Source organism: Phocoena phocoena, chromosome 20 (assembly GCF_963924675.1).
Source record: "Phocoena phocoena chromosome 20, mPhoPho1.1, whole genome shotgun sequence".
In the NCBI taxonomy this organism is placed as follows: domain Eukaryota; kingdom Metazoa; phylum Chordata; class Mammalia; order Artiodactyla; family Phocoenidae; genus Phocoena; species Phocoena phocoena.
Genome location: NC_089238.1, coordinates 11,842,147 through 11,862,314, shown reverse-complemented (window position 1 = coordinate 11,862,314; position 20,168 = coordinate 11,842,147). Strand labels below are relative to the sequence as shown.

The 20,168-nt window shown below is 50.4% G+C and overlaps 1 protein-coding gene across 2 annotated transcripts in view; it reads left to right on the top strand.

Annotated features, from left to right (window-relative positions):
- Window positions 1-17,201, top strand: part of AXL (AXL receptor tyrosine kinase) — a 30,137-nt gene extending 12,936 nt beyond the window's left edge. Inside the window, exons 9-20 of one of the 2 annotated variants that reach the window (XM_065898440.1) lie at window positions 181-331; window positions 546-572; window positions 2,650-2,782; window positions 3,076-3,167; window positions 5,666-5,761; window positions 5,922-5,999; window positions 8,077-8,169; window positions 8,554-8,675; window positions 9,283-9,392; window positions 13,324-13,483; window positions 14,007-14,143; window positions 15,897-17,201. In XM_065898440.1, the coding sequence (XP_065754512.1) occupies window positions 181-331; window positions 546-572; window positions 2,650-2,782; window positions 3,076-3,167; window positions 5,666-5,761; window positions 5,922-5,999; window positions 8,077-8,169; window positions 8,554-8,675; window positions 9,283-9,392; window positions 13,324-13,483; window positions 14,007-14,143; window positions 15,897-16,248 (1,551 nt within the window). In that variant the 3' untranslated portion in view covers window positions 16,249-17,201. The remainder of the gene's footprint in view (window positions 1-180; window positions 332-545; window positions 573-2,649; window positions 2,783-3,075; window positions 3,168-5,665; window positions 5,762-5,921; window positions 6,000-8,076; window positions 8,170-8,553; window positions 8,676-9,282; window positions 9,393-13,323; window positions 13,484-14,006; window positions 14,144-15,896) is intronic. The other variant, XM_065898441.1, reaches the window with a different exon arrangement.
- Window positions 17,202-20,168: the final 2,967 nt, after the last annotated feature.

Genomic DNA, 20,168 nt, shown 5'->3' with positions numbered 1-20,168 from the left:
TGGAAAGGAGAGGACGGGATGGGGGATGAGAAATGAAGGGTAGGAAGAGGTAGGGGATGAGGGACTGCAGATGAGGAGAGAGGAGAGGGCTTTGAGAAAGATGGGAAGTTGAGGCTGAGGGTGAAGGCTTAAGCGTTAGGGGCTGGAGCTCTACTCTGATGCCACGTCTGGACGTCCTAGGTGCTAATGGACGTAGGGCTAAGGCGAGAAGTGACCTTGGAGCTGCGGGGAGACAGGTCTGTTCCCAACCTGACGGTGTGCGTGGCAGCCTACACCGCTGCTGGGGATGGACCCTGGAGCCTCCCTGTGCCCCTGGTGCTCTGGCGCCCAGGTAACTCCAAAGCCGTGCTCAGCCCCCTTCAACCTGCCCACAGGGACCTCGTCTCTCCCAGATGCCTGTGACTTGCTTGCTGTACCTTTGAGCATTACCCCAGTCTAGGCTCTGTTCCTACCTGGAACCTTACTGAGAGCCTCACTCCCTCACCTGTGTCTCACCAGTCTTGCCCTCTCTGAGCATGTCTTCCCTCTGTCCTTTCTCCTCACAGGACAAGGACAGCCAATCCACCAGCTGGGTAAGGACTTTCGCCTCTTCTCCCTCCCTTCCCTCATTGTCCAGTGAGGACCCCATCACCACACACACTCTTTGCACATCCCTTTCATATTTCTCAAACTCATCACTCTAATCCTCTACTTCTTGGGTTTGTGTGGTCCTTGATGGAGGTGGCTGGAATGACCCAGTGCATTGTAGGTACTCAGTGAATGGTGGATGGATGGATGGATGGATGGAATGGTGGATCAGTGTATGTGTAGATGGATGAATGAATGAATTGGTGGGTGGGTGGTGGATGGATGGATGGATGGATGGATGGATGAATGGATGGGTAGTTGGGTAGATGAGTCAATTAGTAGGTGGGTGGGTGGATGGATGGATAAATGAACAGACAGGTGAGTTATCCCCCTCATATCTATCCTTCTCAAATATTTCTCCAACAATTCTCAAACATTCCCCCTACACCCATTGTACCCTCCAAGCACTATTACAGCCCCTCTTGTAACTCAACCTACATTCCTTACATGCCTTCCTGCATTTCTTTGCATACCTTTCCACATTAATCCCACCCTCCTCTCACGTTCATCCCATTATAACCCTTCATTCGTCACACGTGCCTCCCAAACCCAATGCACACCCACACTTCTCATTCACACACTCTGCATACTTTTTACACACTCACCGTACCTCCAATATTGCAAGCACTGTAAAACTTTCAGTCCATACGATCCCACATTCTGCAACTCTCCTTGCACACTCACTCCTTACACATTATTCCCTCACCCCAAGCCGATCCTAACCCATGCCCGCTTTCTGCACACACACCAAACTCCTGGTACACTCACATACCCATCCTCCATTCCTTACACACTCACTCCCACCTTTTTGCACACCCCTTCCATTCATCCCGTGCTTCTCATCTTCCCTTCCCACGTCCTTTGCACGCTTGTTGCACACTCACCTCACATCAAAGTTACATCCTTACGAATACTGCTCTTCCTTGTATCTAAAACTCCTTGAATACTCCCTGAATCCTCACATATCCCAGTTCCTCCAGTACTTATCTGACACTCTTCACACACTCCTTTGCACACTATGCCCCTTTACACATTTATTTTACTCACATCCCTTGCTTTACGAAAACCCTTCCAGGGAATTCCCTGGCGGTCCAGTGGTTAAGACTCGGCACTTTCACTCCCAAGGGCCTGGGTTCGATCCTTGGTTGGGAAACTAAGATCTCAGAAGGCGCAGGGAGGCCAAAAATAAAAATAAAAATAAAACCCGTCCATAGCCATCACACACTCCTCCTCAAAAATATTCCTTGGCCATTGGTCCCTGGAGCCTCAAACTCCTTGCACATTCATTGCACATGCCTCGTGCACCTGTCCTACACTGTATGCGTTCTCTCCCTACTCATCTGTTTTCCACACCCAAGTCCCCCCTCCTTGCATGACCATCACACATATCACACACCCATAGACCACTTGAGATTTACTCACAACCATCCCGTGCTCACATTACATCGCACAGCCCACCTTGCACAGGTCTCTCACTCCCATCCCACACTCCTTCCACGCACATCACACAATCCCCCAGTGTCCATCCCATTCTTTTTGTTAATAGTTATTTATTTATTATTATTTATTTTTTTATCTTGGCTGCGCCAGATCTTAGCTGCGGCATGCGGGATCTTTAGTTGAGGCGTGCGGGCTTTTTAGTTGCGGCATGCGGACTCTCTTAGTTGTGGCATGCATGTGGGATCTAGTTCCCTGACCAGGGATCGAACCCGGGCGCCCTGCATTGGGAGCGTGGAGTCTTATCATCCACTGCGCCACCAGGGAAGTCCCTATCCATCCCACTCTTAACTTACCATACTCATCCTACAAGTTTCACACTCTTCCTTTAACATCCACTCCTATCTATCGTATCCACTGCATGCCCTGTCCAGCCCAGCCCAGTCTCCCCAGATAGGGGAACGCACCTGTCACATGCCTCATCAAATATATCCACACCTGCCTCCTTTCAACATCACCCCCTTGGGGCTCAGGGAGCTGGAACCAAGACCTCAACCATGACCTGTCCTGCGTACCCCCTGACAGTGAGTGAACCCCCAGTCCCTGCCTTCTCATGGCCCTGGTGGTATGTACTGCTGGGAGCAGTGGTGGCTGCTGCCTGTGTCCTCATTCTGGCCCTGTTCCTCGTCCACCGGCGGAAGAAAGAGACCCGCTATGGGTGAGTTGGAGCCACGTGGGTTGGAAGGCCAACATGGACTGGGATGGAGGGGCCGGAGGTGGGGAGACCATGAGGAGGCTGGTGCAGGAGGAGAGGTTACCAAGAATCAGAATGAGGGCAAGGCTCTGGGGAGTGAATGGAAGGCGGAAAGCCGTCCAAGACGCGCTCAGCAAACACTGGAGGAGAGGGCAGGCAGGCCTGGGGGTGGGGATGGCGCTCGCTTTCACTGTTGGTGGAAGGAGGAGGTTCCACGTTGTTCTGCCCCGCCCTCGTCTCCTCTCTATTCCCCCCAGAGAGGTGTTCGAACCAACAATGGAGAGGGGCGAGCTGGTGGTCAGGTACCGTGTTCGCAAATCCTACAGCCGTCGGACCACTGAAGCCACCTGTAAGTGAACCCCATGCCTCCCTGCCTGGGTTTGGGATAAGAAGTATAGAGCTTTGGGCCTGCTGGGCTTCTGCAGATGCATGAACCAAAAGTGTCTGAAGGCCTTGGAATACTAGGATGTTGGAACCACAGACCCTAAGAGCAACAGAATTGTGGAACCACACACAACCTTAGAATCAACCTTAGAATAATTGAATCTTAGACATAGTAGATCTTAGAAAGACCAAGCTTAGAGCCATAGGACCTTAGAACAACGTAATAATGATAAAGATGATGATGATGAGATGATTACGATGCCGATGATAACAGCCAACCCTAGCACTTCCTCTGTGACAGGTGCTGTTCTAAGTGCCCTACGCATGTCCCTTAATTTAATCCTCACAACAACCCAATGAGTTAGGTACGTTATCCCCCCGCCCCACTTCAAAGACGAGGAGGCTGCAGCATAGAGAGGTTAAGTAACTTGCTGGAGGCCACACAGCTTGTAAGCTGGAGAGTTGGGATTCAAACCCAGGCAGTTTTGCTCTCAAGTCCATCCTCTTACCTGCCTCTTGGAATTAAAGAATGTGAGACAGGTAGAATAGATCTTGGCCTAAAGAATTATAATCCAGGGCTATAGACCCTTAGGATCTTAAAAATCATAGACTCTTAGAACTATAGACACTCAGAGGATTGTAGCGTTATGGAGGGTCCCAGCTAAGGAGGGACCTCAGAGGCCATCCAGTCCAATCTCTTAATCTCTCCATTTGGGGAAACAGATCCAGAAAGAAAAGGGACAGACTTAGGTATCTTCCTAGCACACAGTGAGAAGACTGCCAGGGCCCCAGGGAGACACCAGAAGGGGCTGGGAAAGACATTTATTGAAAAGGAGAAGGAAGCGGAAGTGACGGGGTCACAGCAATCTAATGGAATAACACGCAGCGGCAGTTCTCGAAGTGTGACCTGAGTCCCCGGGAGTACCCGAGACCCTCGCAGGAGGTCCACGAGGTCAAAATTATTTTCATATTAACACCAAGACATCTTTTGCCCTTTGGCACTCTCATTGTCTCGCAAGCACTCCATGGAGTTTCCCAGAGGCTTCCTAATATGTGATGATGTCATCGTTCTGTTGATTGATTGAACATGTGCTTATGTATCCTTGTGTTTGGGAAATCTACCCGTGGGACTTCCCTGGCAGTGGCGGTCCAGTGGTTAAGACTCCGTGCTTCCACTGCAGGGGGCGCGGGTTTGATTCCTGGACGGGGAACTAAGATCCTGTATGCTGTGCCACGAGACCAAAAAAAAAAAGAAAAAGAAAATCTTTCCGTTTTCATTTTGAACACAATAAATACTGGTGTATAGATGACCCACATAAAAGAAAGCTCTTTTCAGGCCTCAATAATTTTAAGAACGGGAAGGGGTCCTGAGGCCAATAAGTTGGAAAACGATTGCTACACAGCAGTGAAAATAATAAATCCGACTACACACAACAACTACATTACAATGATCTCATAGACATTGTGTTGAGTGAAAGAAGCCAGACACAAAAGAACATATTATGTGATTCCACGTTTATAACATCCCAAAACAGAAAAGACTCATCTGGGGTAGGAAAAGTCAGGGAAGTGGACTCCCCTGAGAGGGCAGGTCATGGTCTGTTCTTCACCTGGGCGCTAGTTACACTGTTGTGTTTGGTTTGTGAAAATCCACTGAGCTGCTCACTTATGATTTTTGCAGTTTATACTTCAATAAACAGTTAAGAAATATTTCTAACAACTGGTACGGCAGGACGCTAACCAATCAGGGTGCCCACTAGTGCAAGATTATGTGCCAGGCTCTAACCCTTTAGTTGCTGCTCTGGGGGAAGATTCAGGGGGTTTTAGAGGAGAAGCTAGGGTGGGGCTGGGGTGTGCTCTGGGCATTAGCTAACTTTGAATGAATGCAGAAGTATTTCAGCATTTTAACAATGGGTATACAGGCATACCTCAGAGATATGGTGGGTTTGATTCCAGAACACCACGATAAAGCAACTAACGCAATAAAGCGAGTCACATGCATTTTTGGGTTTCCCAGTGCCTATAAAAGTTATGTTTACACTATACTGCAGTCTACTAAGTGTGCAGTAGCATTATGTCTTTAAAAGCAACGTACATACCTTAATTTTAAGTTGCTTTATTCCTGAAAAATGCCAACCACCATCCGAGCCTTCAGTGAATTGTAGTAGTACCATCAAAGATCACTGATCACGGGTCATCATAACAAATATAAAAATAATGAAAAGTTTTGAAATATTGCCAGAATTACCAAAATGTGACACGGAGACACGGGGCAAGCAAATGCTATTGGGAAAATGGCGCTGACAGACTCGCTCGACACAAGGTTGCCACGGGTCTTCAGTGTGTAAAAAACACAGTATCCGCAAAGTGCAACAAAATGAGCACGCCTGTATCCCTATGGGAGAGTGTCGTCTGGATGTCAGCCCCGCTCCATGGCTCTGTCTACCCCTACCTCCCATGCAGTGAACAGCCTGGGCATCAGTGAAGAGCTGAAGGAGAAGCTGCGGGACGTGATGGTGGACCGGCATAAGGTGGCCCTGGGGAAGACCCTGGGAGAAGGTGAGTCCCCCCATAACACACACACACACACACACACACACACACACACACACACACATCTCCCTGAACCATGAAGTCCTCCCCACCCCCGCCCAGCCACAGGAAATGCAGTCTCTACGACGCCCCCCTGAGGTCAGCATCTCTCTCTGGTCCCCCGCAGGAGAGTTTGGAGCTGTGATGGAAGGCCAGCTCAACCAGGATGACTCCATCCTCAAGGTGGCTGTGAAGACGATGAAGAGTGAGTCTGTACATGCATGTGCACACATGTGGGATCCCCATCCCTTAATCTCAGGTCCCTTCCCTGTTCCCCTAACGAAGCAGAAGAACAGGAAAGGTAAGAGCAATTTAGCCCAACCACAGAACCTCAGTGTTTCCAGACAGGAAATGGAGTCCCTGCCAGGTCCTTCAACAGAGGGAACTTAATACAGGGAGATTACTCAAAGGTGTAGGGAAAACTGAAGGAACAGCTGGGAGCAGTGAGACAATTAGCAGCAGCACTACGTCACTTCCACCCCCAGGCCCGAAGGGCAGAGGCAGGAAGTGGTGTTACCAGAGTCCACAGCCAGAGCTCCCTGATGGGATTTAGGAACCACAGAGTTAGGGGCTACCTGGTGGGAGCTCGAAACACAAAGGAGACACAGCCACCACCAAGGCAATACTGGAAGCAGAAAGAGAGAGGATGAAATGCCCTGACTTCTCCCCTCCACTCGCCCACCTGTCAATCTCCCATCAGTGCTTCCCATTGGCAGACTCCAACAGGAAACAGCAGGAAAGGGAGCCTGGGAAATGTAGTTTTCAAAGGGCCCAGCCCCCTGTGATGCAGAGCAGAGCAGGGTCAGGTCGAGAATGAGGCACACCTGGCTTCATCATTTACTCGCTGTGTGATCTCAGGTTAGTGACTATCCCTCTCCGAGCCTCCCCTTCCTCATCTGGAGGAAAGGATCATAACGTCCCTACCTCCTAGGGTGTTGTGTGGCAAAGCACTTAATGCGGGGGTTGGCACATTGAACTCACAATTAATGTGGACTAAAACCATATTATTTACATCATCAGAGAGGGTGGGAGCCAGTCCAGGTTCACACAGCACAGGAAGTCCAGGGCCAAGTCCTTTCTACATAGGGATGAAACTTAGAGGCTCAGGCCGGAGGTAAGGGAGAAATGATCCTTTCAAAGTCACAGCGGCTAAAAGCTTGGGTTATGGAGTTATAACTCATTCCCTCATTCATTACTGAGTGCCTCTTGCATACCAGGTTATGTTCCTGACCTGGGTTTGAATCCCAGCTGTGTGACGCTGAGCAAGTCACTTTGCCTCTATGAGCCAGTGTCCTGAGTTGCAAAACAGGGACAATGGTAGGGATCCCAGGGCTGCTGCGACTGTGCTGGGAAGCAGCCTAGCACAGAGCTGCACATGGACCCCGGAGCCAGACTGCCTGCGTTTGAGCTCTGTCTAGTCCTCTTGCTAGCTGTGTGTGCCCTTAAGCAGGTTTCTTAACCATTCTGTGCCTTGGTCTCCCCCATCTTTTGTTTTTTAATTTATTTATTTTTATTTTATTTATTTTTAGCTGCGTTGGGTCTTTGTTGCTGCGCGCGGGCTTTCTCTAGTTGTGGCGGGGGGGGCGGGGGGGACTACTCTTCGTAGCGGTGCGCGGGCTCCACATTGCGGTGGCTTCTCTTGTGGCGGAGCACGGGCTCTAGGCACGCGGGCTTCAGTAGTTGCGGCACGCTGACTCAGTAGTTGTGCCTCCCGGGCTCTAGAGCGCAGGCTCAGTAGTTGTGGTGCACGGCCCTAGTTGCTCCGCAGCAAGTGAGGTCTTCCCGGACCAGGGCTCGAACCCACGTCCCCTGCGCTGGCAGGCAGATCCGCTGCGCCACCAGAGAAGCCCCTCCCCATCTTTAAAATGGGGAAAGTAGGGCTTCCCTGGTGGCGCAGTGGTTGGGAGTCCGCCTGCCGATGCAGGGGACGCGGGTTCGTGCCCCGGTCCGGGAGGATCCCACGTGCCACGGAGCGGCTGGGCCCGTGAGCCATGGCCGCTGAGCCTGCGCGACCGGAGCCTGTGCTCCGCAACGGGAGAGGCCACAACGGTGAGAGGCCCGCGTACCGCACAAAAAACAGAAAAAATGGGGAAAGTAATAGAAGCTCCTCAGAGGATTAAATGAGTTAATAGATGTAGAGTGCTGAATACAGCACCTGGTACTTACAAATCACGTTTGATAAAGAAGAAGAGGATGATGATGGTGATGAGGCCGAGGAGGAGGAGGGAAAGAGTCCTCCCTCCCCACCCCTCCTCCTCATACACCTTCCTCTCTCCCCCAAGTTGCCATCTGCACAAGGTCAGAGCTGGAGGATTTCCTGAGTGAAGCCGTCTGCATGAAAGAATTCGACCACCCCAACGTCATGAGGCTCATCGGTGAGGGAGGGCAGATTTAGGGGGTCGACAGGCCCCGTGGAGGCCGCAGCAGAGGGAAGACCCCTCCCTTGGGCACTGAGAAAATCAAACCTCCAGGCTTCCTCCTCCCCGCTCCCTGAGAGTCAGCAAGTTCCCCCCTTCCTCTCTCCCTCAGCTTGGAATGTGACATCTGACCTTTCCCAGAAATAGCTGAGGTCCCCAGGAGGGCTGGAGAAACAACCCTGGGAACAGTGCTGGAAATGGCTTCTCTGAAGCTTGGTCCATCACCCCCCTCCTCAACAATTTGGAGGCCAGACTTGAGGGGGAGGGAGAGACAGAGCTGAGAGATGGGGTGGCTTCCCCTTCTGCCCAACTCCAGTGACAGGGCTGCCTGGGGGCACTCAGGTGTCTGTTTCCAGGGTTCCGAACGAGAGGGCTTCCCGGCACCCGTGGTCATCTTACCCTTCATGAAACACGGAGACCTACACAGTTTCCTTCTCTATTCCCGGCTTGGGGACCAGCCAGTGGTGAGAGCATTTTATTGTCTGGCCCACAAGTGTTAATCGAGCACCTACCAGGTACCCAGAGCCGCTCAGACACTGGGAAGGCCAAGGTGACCAGGAGCCTGCTTGCATGGAGCTGTCTGCCAGTGGGGGAACCAGACAATAAATAAGTTAAACAAATAAGCAAGATAATTTAAGTGCTAGGAAGGAAATAGAGCAGGATGAGTGACAGGGAGGCCAGGCAGTTAATTTGGGTGAACAGGGAAGGTCTCACTGAGGAGGGGAACTTGAAGGAGGAGGCAGCTGGTGGGAGGTGGGGAGATCTGGGAGAAAGCAGTCCCAGCAGAGGGCACAGCATGTGCAAAGGCTCAGAGGTGGGAACAAGCATGGCTTGTTTAAAGACCAGAAAGGGGGCTCCCTGCTGGAGCATATGTCAAGGACAAGAACAATAGGAGATCAAGACAGAGGAAGGCAGGAGGGGATGACATAGGGCCGTGTTAGAAAGGGGTGGGATTTAATTCTTGGGGCCCTGGGAAAGCATCGCAGGGCAGAGCTAGGAGAGAGGAAGGGAGGAGGGATAGATCTCGGGGACTCTTCTGACCTCTACTCCCTCCTGCCCCGGCCCCCCCAGTTCTTGCCCACTCAGATGCTGGTGAAGTTCATGGCAGACATTGCCAGTGGCATGGAGTATCTGAGTACCAAGAGATTCATACACCGGGACTTGGCCGCCAGGAACTGCATGTGAGTTTCCACCCTTCCAGGAATCCCCCCTCCTTCCGGGACACTGCCCCCCGCCCCACCCTCCTTCCCAGGATGGAAGAGGGCGCTAGAAACACACAGCCTTCAGGCAGGTCAGAGCTCAGGAGTGGAATAGAGAGGTGAGCAGGGAGGCTGGGGCCGGCTTTCTGGAGGAGGGGGGCCCTGAACCGAGATCCTGAAGGAGTACTGAGATGTGAAGAAAAGTGACAAGAGTGAGGGCTCTGTGGGTAGCATGTGGTGAGCAAAAGGGCAGAGGTGACCGATCAGGGTGGTGACATTTAAGCTTCATCTTTGTCCCCCTCCATGCTGAGTGTCTTACCCCGGGCTACCCTTGGGGAGGGGCCACACTGGATAAAGAGACCACACCCCCTGCCAAGGGACAAGCGGAAAATAGGCCAGAACCAGGGCTAAAGTGAGGGCGAGGTGTGTGTGTGTGTATGTGTGTGTGTACACACAGGCTTAGAATATTAGTCTCATTACACTCTTGGACTCAGAAATAGGAGCTGGAGAATCAGAGAATCTTTGGGAATTCGCTGGTGGTCCAGTAGTTAGGACTCTGCACCATCACTGCTGAGGACCCAGGTTCGATCCCTGGTCGGGGAGCTAAGATCCCACAAACCACGCAGCATGGCCCAAAAAAAAAAGAGAATCAGAGAATCTTCTATAAGACATGCAAATGTTCACAAATGTCTTTATTCCCACCCCCCCCCCCAGTTTTTTTTTTTTTTGGCCATACTACGAGGGCATACGGGATCTTAGTTCCCAGACCAGGGATCAAACCCGTGTCCCCTGCAGTGGAAGTGCGGAGTCCTAACCACTGGACCGCCAGGGAATCCCCCCCCCAACTTTTTACTTTGAAAAATTCCAAATCTGCAGAAAAGTTGAAAGAATTGTGCAATGAACACCCATATCTCCTCCTTGTTGAGATGTTGCCACATTTGTCCTCTCTTCTCATTCTCTCTCTCCCCTCAACCATTTGAAAGTAAGTTGCCCAGATGGTGACATTCCACCCCTAAATCTTCAGTAGGTATCTCCTAAAATCAGGACTTATGCCTAAACGATCACAATTCTGTTATCACACCTAAGAAGATTAACAATAATTCTGTAACACAACCTACTATCCAATCCACGTTCCAGTTCCTCCGATTGTCCTTCAAAATGTCTTTTCGGGATATTTTTTCCCCCAAAACCAGGATCTACGTAAAGTTCCCGGATTGCGTTTGGTTGTTGTACCCCTTGGTCCCTTTTAATCTAGAATTACCTTCCACCACCATTACCTGTGTATATATATATTTTTTTGCGGTACGCGGGCCTCTCACTGCTGTGGCCTCTCCCGTTGCGGAGCACAGGCTCCAGACGCGCAGGCTCAGCGGCCATGGCTCACGGGTCCAGCCGCTCAGCGGCATGTGGGATCTTCCCGGACTGGGGCACGAACCCGTGTCCCTTGCATCGGCAGGCGGACTCTCAACCACTGCGCCACCAGGGAAGCCCTGTGTATAGTTTTGTGGCATATTCTTTTGGAAGAGATCAGGCCAGTTGTCTTGTAGGATGTCCCATGTATAAGATGTGTGTGTTTCCTTGTGGTGGCATTTGCCTTGTTCCTGTGTTCCCTTTATTTCCTATAAACTGGAAAGGAGGTCTAAAGGCGTGAATAGACTCAGTCAAAATGGAAGTTCTTTTATTTCTGTAACGTGGGCTGATCCTAGTTAAGCCCACAATGTAACAGTGACATCACAAATGAGAGCGGACAATCAATTGTTATGCACCTGTCACATTTTCTGTTAAGTTGTTAAAATATTAAAATACTTCCTTACCAGTTGGCAACTGGCCACTTCCCCAAGCTTCCCATGTGCTCCACAGCCCCCAGCTTAGATGCCTGAGTATCACCCATCTCCAGCCCCCTCCCCCCAGACACAGCAGTTAAAGGTTAACTCCTAGCATATTAGGGGCCTCCGGGGTCTGTTCTGGTTGGTCATTACCCAAGTCCATCACCCTGGGTAGAAATAATCAATTCTTTTTTTTAAAATTAATTAATTAATTAATATTTATTTTTGGCTGCGTTGGGTCTTCGTTGCTGCACGTGAGCCTCTCATCGCGGTGGCCTCTCTCGTTCTGGAGCACGGGCTCTAGTCACGCGGGCTTCAGTAGTTGTGGCTTGCGGGCTCTAGGGCGCAGGCTCAGTAGTTGTGGCGCATGGGCTTAGTTGCTCCGTGGCATGTGGGATCTTCCCAGCCCAGGGCTCGAACCCGTGTCTCCTGCATCGGCAGGTGGATTCTTAACCACTGAGCCACCAGGGAAGTCCCCGAAATCATCAATTCTTTTTTTTTTTTTTTTTTGCGGTACGCAGGCCTCTCACTGCTGTGGCCTCTCCCGTTGTGGAGCACAGGCTGCGGACGCGCAGGCTCAGCGGCCATGGCTCACGGGCCCAGCCACTCTGCGGCATGTGGGATCTTCCCGGACCGGGGCACGAACCCATGTCCCCTGCATCGGCAGGCGGACTCTCAACCACTGTGCCACCAGGGAAGCCCATCAATTCTTAAAAAAACCGAATCCCAGAAACTCAGATGCAAGAATCAGGGAATCTTCTATTTATATAAAGCACAAAAACAAGCACAAGTAATCCATGCTGCTAGAAGTGAAGATCTTGATCACCTAGGAGGGGTAGTTATACGCTAGGAAGGAAGGACCGGTAACCTTTCTTTCTCATTTTAAAAAATCGATGTCTATTCTACATACACTAAAATATGCACATTTTATGCATGCAGTTCAATGAATGTTTACGTGTCTATAGACCCATGGAAACAACCACCACTAGATCAAGATCAAGAACATTTCTAGGCCCTTGGCAGGCTGTCACCTGCCCTTCCCAGTCACTGCCCCCAAGGGGTAACCACTATTCTGTACTTTTGTCCCCATCAACTTCTGTCACCTCTTCTTAAATGTCACGTAAGTGGAATCGCAATTTTGACTCCTTTGTGTCTAGCTTATTTTGCTCAGCATGAAGTTTTGAGATTAGTCCATGTCATTGGACGTATCGGTAGTTCTTTTTCTTTGCTGTGTGGTATTCCATTGCACAGATGCCCCACGATGTTCTGTTTCTTAATCTAGTTTCTGGTTACCTGGGTGTGTTTATGAAAATTCAGTGAGCTCGGGCTTCCCTGGTGACGCAGTGGTTAAGGATCCGCCTGCCAGTGCAGGGGACACGGGTTCAAGCCCTGGTCCAGGAAGATCCCACATGCTGCGGAGCAACTAAGCCCGTGCGCCACAACTACTGAGCCTGTGCTCTAGAGCCTGCGAGCCACAACTACTGAGCCTGTGTGCCACAGCTACTGGGCCCGTGCGCCACAACTACTGAGCCTGCACTCTGGAGCCCACGAGCCAAACTGCTGAAGCCCGTGCGCCTACAGCCCGTGCTCAGCAACAAGAGAAGCCACTGCAATCAGAAGCCCGTGCACCACAACAAAGAGTAGTCCCCGCTCACTGCAGCTAGAGAAAGCCCGCGTGCAGTAACAAAGATCCAACTCAGCCAAAAATAAATAAATAAATTTATTTAAAAAAATTCAGTGAGCTCTTCATTTAAGATTTGTGCATGTTTCTGTGTATATAGTATACTTCAAAAACACAGTTAAAAAAAAATCAGAGACTCCAACCCAAGGAGTCTAGGAAGGACCTTAGAATCTGGCAAAAAGCCAGAGCTGGGAAGGCCCATAGCAGCCCTTTTCCCACCCACCTTTTACAGAGGGTATGAGAAGTAACACGGTTCCCTCCCAGTCTGGGGCAAGGCGGGGAAACTGATCCCCAGCCCCAAGCAGGACAGCCAGGGCAAGAGATGGAGACGTGTCTGAGAGTAAGGGCAGGCTTCCTGGTTGAGGGGGCTGATGCCGTGACCCCATTCCTCTCCCCAATCTGGTAGGCTGAACGAGAACATGTCGGTGTGTGTGGCGGACTTTGGGCTCTCCAAGAAGATCTACAACGGGGACTACTACCGCCAGGGACGCATCGCCAAGATGCCGGTCAAGTGGATCGCCATCGAGAGCCTGGCTGACCGCGTCTACACCAGCAAGAGCGATGTGGTACGTGCACCCCTGGCAGGAGTAGGGAGCAGGAGGAGGGCGTGGCCTGATCATCTTACACCAGACCTGGGCTCACAGGGACGTGAGGGCTTCCCTGCGCAGGGGTCCGCCACATGGACCACGTGTGGTGGGCATCTGTGAACGGTGGTGTGGACATGCTGGGGGTATGCATAGGCCCATGGGTGCATGGTGACAGGTTGCTACATGGGATATGTAGACAGTTTAGGTTGGGAGAGGCAGTGGTAAGTGTATACATGTGTATAGCCAGGGTGTGGAGGGTGACCCGAGACCACGTGTCCATGAAGTGTATAATTGTTTGCACGGGTGGGCAGGTCTATGTGTGCACACAAGTTGCCTCCGTAAGTGTGTACCTGTACCAAAGTGTTTCTGTGAATAGCTGTGATGCACCCACAAAGATAGCTGTGTACACATAAGTGTGGGGATACCCATGAATCTGTATGTTGGGTGAGGGCATCTGTGCAGGAGAGACCCCCTAAATTCTCTCCCTTCTACCCCACCACAGTGGTCCTTTGGGGTGACAATGTGGGAGATTGCCACTCGAGGCCAAACCCCATATCCAGGAGTGGAGAACAGCGAGATTTATGACTACCTGCGCCAGGGAAACCGCCTGAAGCAGCCTGTGGACTGTCTGGATGGATTGTGAGGACCCTTAGGATCCCCTCCCCCCATCTCAGATTTTACACCAAAACTCTGAGCACCCCACATGGCCCTGACATATCCAGGACCCCCTAAAACCACAGAATCCCTCAGACTGTTGAGGAACCCACCTGCCCCCTCACCCATGCTCCACAGAACCACCATTAGCCCATGAGGTATGAATTAGCAAAAGTGCCCTTTCCTCCTTTGCTTTGTGTGTGGAATACAGGCTAGAGCAGCACCCCTACCCTGGCCAGGTATCCGTGGGCGATGAATAATGACACGTCCCCACTCACAAAGAATTCTAATTCCTCCCAGACTCCTGAGTACCCACACTCCCCCCACGTGCTCTTCAACACGAGCCCTCTGCCAAACCCTTATAATGAGCTTCTCCAAACTCTCCAGGCTCCTCTGAGATGTTCTCAGAATCCTTTAGGGTGGTGCTTATCAAGTTTTGCCATCCCATGGAACACACAGAGAAGAGCACTTTGGGGGTAAAGAGAAGATGTTGCTTGGATCGGGAGGGGAGAGCCTGGGGCTTCAGACTCTCCAGGTCCTCCTTGGGTGCTCCAAGAGCTGAGGGCAGTAAGAATAGCTAACATTTCTATAGAACTTACTAGAAGGTATGGTTTTAAGTGCTTTGCGTGCATTAAGTCATTTGGTCCTTACTACAGCCATATGAAGTGGGTTGGCACCCTTATTATTCCCATATGCAGGTGATGCACAACTGAGGCCCACGTCAAGGGAAGATCGTTTCCCAAAGGCTGCATAGCTGGTGTATTAGTTATCTATATCCCCCAAATCCAGTAGCTTAAAATAACAAGCATTTATTACCTCGCATGGTTTCTGAAGGTCAGGAGTCTGGGAACTGCTTGGCAGGGTAATTCTGGATCAGGGTTTCTAATGAGGTTACAGTCAAGATGTCAGCTGGGGCTGAAGCCATCTGAAGTTTAAGACTGGAAGATCTCTTGCAAGGTGGCTCACTCACATGGCTGTGGCAGAAGGCCTCAGTTCCTTGCCACGTGGACCCCTCTATAGCGCTGCTTGAGTTTCCTCATGACATGGTGGCTGGCCTCCCCCAGATGAGCATTCCAAGAGAGAGAACAAGGAGGAATCCACAAGACCTTTCCAACCTAGTCTCAGAATCACACACACTATCATTGCTGCCGAGTCAGAATCCAGTGACTAAATCCAACCCACACTCAAGGGGAGGGAGGGTAGCCTCCATCTTTTGAAGGGAGGAATGGCAAAGAATTTGAGTACGTATTTAATTTAATTTATTTATTTATTTGTTTGTCTGTTTGTTTTTGGCCACGCCGTGTGGCATGCGGGATCTTAGTTCCCAGACCAGGGGCCGAACCCGTGCCCCCTGCAGTGAGAGCACAGAGTCTTAACCACTGGACCGCCAGGGAAGTCCCTGAGTACATATTTTAAACCAATACAGCTTTCAAAGCTTTGATGCTATGGTCTGTTCTGGGGAACCACACTGGGAAGCTTTACTCTAGCAAACCCTCACTAGAACATCACCCCCTACCCAGAGAGATTTCCCAAGACTTTTTCCATTTCCTGAGTGTCTGTCCCAGGACCCACCTCAGAAACTCTTGAGAATTCCCAAGTCCCCATAGATGCCCCCCGAACTGCTACAGTTCCCTCCACTCCCTTGTAATACCCTCAGTCCTCTGAGTGTCCTAAAATGCCCCCAAACTCCCAGAATGCTCCCCTGTTCAGTCTCCCACTCCTCATTTTGCTACCCTAGGTATGCCCTGATGTCCCGGTGCTGGGAGCTAAACCCCCGAGACCGGCCGAGTTTTGCAGAGCTTCGGGAAGATCTGGAGAATACGCTGAAGGCCCTGCCCCCTGCCCAGGAGCCAGACGAAATCCTCTATGTCAACATGGATGAGGGTGGGGGTCATCCTGAACCACTTGGAGCTGCTGGAGGAGCTGAGCCCCCAACTCAGCCTGACCCCAAGGATTCCTGCAGCTGCCTCACTGCCGCTGAAGTCCATCCTGCTGGACGCTATGTCCTCTGCCCTTCTACAGCTCCTGGCCCCGCCCTGCCTGCTGACAGGAGCTCCCCAGCACCCCCAGGGCAGGAGGATGGCGCCTGAGACAACCCTCCACTCGGGACTCCCTCTCAGGACCCAAGCTAGGCACTGCCACTGGGGGACCCCCCCCTCACTTTCCCACTCCAGGCTTTACCCCCAACCTTAGCCCTCTCCTCCTACCCATTCCACTTCCATCCCAGACAGATCCTCTCCCTTTTCCACACCTTAGTGTCCCCATGTGTAAAAGGAAGGGATTGGACTACAATCCCTAAGGGTCCTCCCAGGTCTAACATTCCAAGATTCTAGATTCTAAGGTTTAAAGAGTCTAGATTCAGAGGTTCTGAGTTTCAAAGATGAGTCTGATTCTAAGGACCTGAAATTCCAAAGTCTCTAATTCTAAAGTGCTAAGGTTCTAGACATGGAAGTTCTAAGGCCTATATTCTAAGGCTGTGAGATTCTATGGCTCTAGACTTTTCTGGTTCTAAGATTCTTAATAAAGCCCACAAGATTTTAGGTTCTAAAGCCCTAAGATTCTAATTCTAGGATCTAAGGCTCTATGATTCTAGATTTTATTTTTCTAGGGTTCTGAATCCCTAGGGTGTAAGATTCTACAATTGTAAAAATTCTACAATTCTAGACATGGAGGTTCTAAGGTCTGATGTTCTAAAATTGGATGTTCCGAGCCTCATAGAGCATAATTTCTCTGGCTGTGAAACTCTAGATCATAAAGCTTCAAGATTTGATCTTCTCAAGTTCTAAGATTCTAATGCTGGTCAGTTATAGGTTCTAAGGCTTTATGATCCTCGAAACTTTTGTTATGAGATTCTGGATCCTAAAGATCTGAAATGCTAGAATCTGCAATTAGAAAGTTCTGAGAGCCTAAAGATGGAGGTTCTAAGGTCTAATGTTCTAAGATGCAATGTTCCAAGACCTAGTCTAAGAACCTAGATTCTCTGTGTCTAAGATTCCGGATCATATGCTTCAAGGTTCTAGATTATTAAACTCTAAGATTCTAATGTTGTTCTGTTCTGTGTTCCAAGGCACTCTAGATTCTATTGGTCCAAGATTCTGGATCCTCAGCATCTATGGTATAAGATTCTACAGCTGGTGGTGACTAACCAGATGCCAACGTTTTAATCATTTTTTTTAAATCATTTTTAATGTTAGACAGCTTTAAGTTCTATGCTGCATTCTGTCTTTCTAGGATTTTAGTTAAGGAGCCAAGAATTCACAGTTTTAAGTCTTAAGATTCTAGGCACTATAGTTCTAAGATTCACATGTTGTAAGATTCCAAAAGTCTACAGGTCTAGAATTCTAAGATACAATTCCAAGGTTTTAAACTTATAGTTTTATCCTTTTGGGGATAGTTTTATCCCTCCCTTCTTAGCCACCTCTGCTTCCTCTTCCCCTCATGTGGGGTGTGCCCCCTCAAGCCTGTGCAATGCATTAAGGATGCCTCCTTTCCCCAAAGGACAAACTCCCTCCTTTGGGGCCATGCTGCCCCCCTGAGCCAGTCCCTTATGCCCCTGAACAGAGTGTGGATTCTGAAACCTCCAGAGGGGCTCAGATCACATAAAACTTTGTAACCATGCTTGTCTCCTCTTGTCTCCACTTAGCTGTCATATGGCCCCTCTCCCTGGCAACTCAGTTTCCCCAGTAAAAAGGAGGGTTTGGTGGGGTCTTGGAGTTCTCCCCTCACTAAAGACGATAGAAATGAACATATACATAGACAAAAAGACAGGCAAACAAAAGCAGAATCACTGAAACCCCTAGTGAGGAATAGGCACATAGATATTCACAGGGTCACACAGAGACCCTACCCCTCTCCAAAGTAACAGACCCATGAATTAATGGACATACTCAAGCACACCTGGTCACAAATACAGAGACACAAATTCAGACACAGAGAAACACAAAATTACTCAGATACAAACACGTTTACAAACATGCACAGGCAGGCAGTCACCAGGAATAGGAAGAAACTAGAGTAACAGATACAGACACAAATACTCAGACATATAGAGTACGTATAGGGCACTCACAGACCCAAACGTTCAGATTCACATAGAAACACAGGCCCAGAGCACCTCCGATAATCACGAGCCCACAAATGGACTCCTGCCAAGGCAAGCCCACTGTGTTTTGCAAGCATCGCAGGCATAAGTTCCTGGGTGTGTCCAGCAGCAGATGGAGAAATCCTTGGCAGCGCCCGGACGCCCCCCGGTGGTGGCTCCTGCGAACCGAAAACAGTTCAATCCGGGCCACAAACTTTTTTAGAACAAATCATTGTGGGAAGCTGGGAGGAAAGAGGAAGTCGGACGTGGGCGAGGGGCGGGGTGTCTGGACTGGAACCTACGGGCCCACGTGAGTGTCTGTCCCGCTTCTGAGTGGGTGCTGTGTGTCTAGGTTTTGCCGTGGTGTAAGCTTGTAGTGTAACTGTCCTGTGTGTCTTTATCATTTGAAGCCGCCTGCCTGTGGCGACCTTAGTGGGCTCATCTACACCGAAGTTTGGTGTATTATCCCCTGAATTGATGCTTCTGATCCCACACACGCCATTTGTTTATCTGTATTGTGTGTGCGCCTTTGTCTAAGTAGAGGTTTTGTGTGGCTTTTGTGGGCTTTAGGTACGGCTCAGTGGGCAGCGGGCGTTTGCATTGTGTATCTCGATAGTGTACCTTACAGAAGCTTTGTGTCTTTTGAGTTAGAGGCGACAGGTGGTGTAGTGTTAGACATTGTGAAACTCTGTGGAGCTTAGTAGAGTGAGGCTTAACTACGGACCTGTGTGTTTGAGCTTGTCAATATAGATACCGAAAAGGCGGATCTACTGAACAGCAGTTTAGAGGATGTGGGGTAGAGACCCTTGAAATTGTGGAGGTCTTTCCGGAGGGGAAGGCTCTATGATCGCGTGCAGAGTGCCCATTCCACGTAAGATACCAACCATAGAGAAAGACGGTAGCGCAGCTATAAAGAGGCGCCCCGTGAGATGTACTATCAAAGGGGAGAGAGTGTGATTCCCTTTACAACTTTTCTCCCGCTGTTAGTCTAGCCTCTATTTTCAAACCTTCAGGATTCTCTGAAGTCAAAGGGTTGCTTTTCATAAAGGCAACTGAGTTTCTTCCACATTAAGAATAATTTATTTACTTAATCTCGATTTCGTATACTTCCCTCTACAGCAATATTCGTAAGGCCGACAGTAAGCAGAATGGCCAATCTGGGTAGGTTTTCCTAAAACGATGCAACTGTACTAGCTTTAGTGAGATAAGACAGTAACTGAGATTGGTGGACAGACTGTTTTGAAACCGCCCTAACGGCAAGGGGCAGGTCCTTAATGAATTCATCTCTTTCCGGTTTCCTAAAGGCAATCGTGAAAGGGGGGGCGGGGGTGTCTGCCGACCCTCCATTTGATTGGTTTCTAGTGGTTTTACCCGCTTGGACTCCTCTAGGGGCGGGAGATTTAGACCAATCAAGATATGTGTTACAGAGACAGTAGTTTGATGAAAGGACCGCACAGGAAAGGCCTTGGGGGGGGTGGCCCCGCTCATTCTGAGATCTCATCACTGATTGGTCCAAATCTTTACTCCCTTTCCCTCATTTGACCCTACGGGAGCGGGCGCGCGGGCACTACCCAATCACCGCGCGCTCCTCCTCCCTCCTTTTCCCGCCCTCCCGCTTCGGTCCCAGTACCGACGTAGGCCAACGCTTCCTCCCCGGCAGCTCCTAAGCCCTTTCATTGACGTTCTTTTGAAAGACGCGCTCTAATTGGCTGAGCTCCTGGGCCCGCGCCCATTGCCCTCATGCGATGGCCAATTGGCACCCGTGTTGCATCGCACGGGGCCACGGAGGAGGGGGGAGGCGGTGGCGGCGGCCATTTTGAGCCGCCGCCGCCGCCATTGGAGTGGGGGCCCCCCCCTTTCCCCCTTCGCCTCCTGACAGGAAAGGTTTAAGGGGGACTGAGCCCTGGGAGGCCGGGCCGGGCTCGGGGG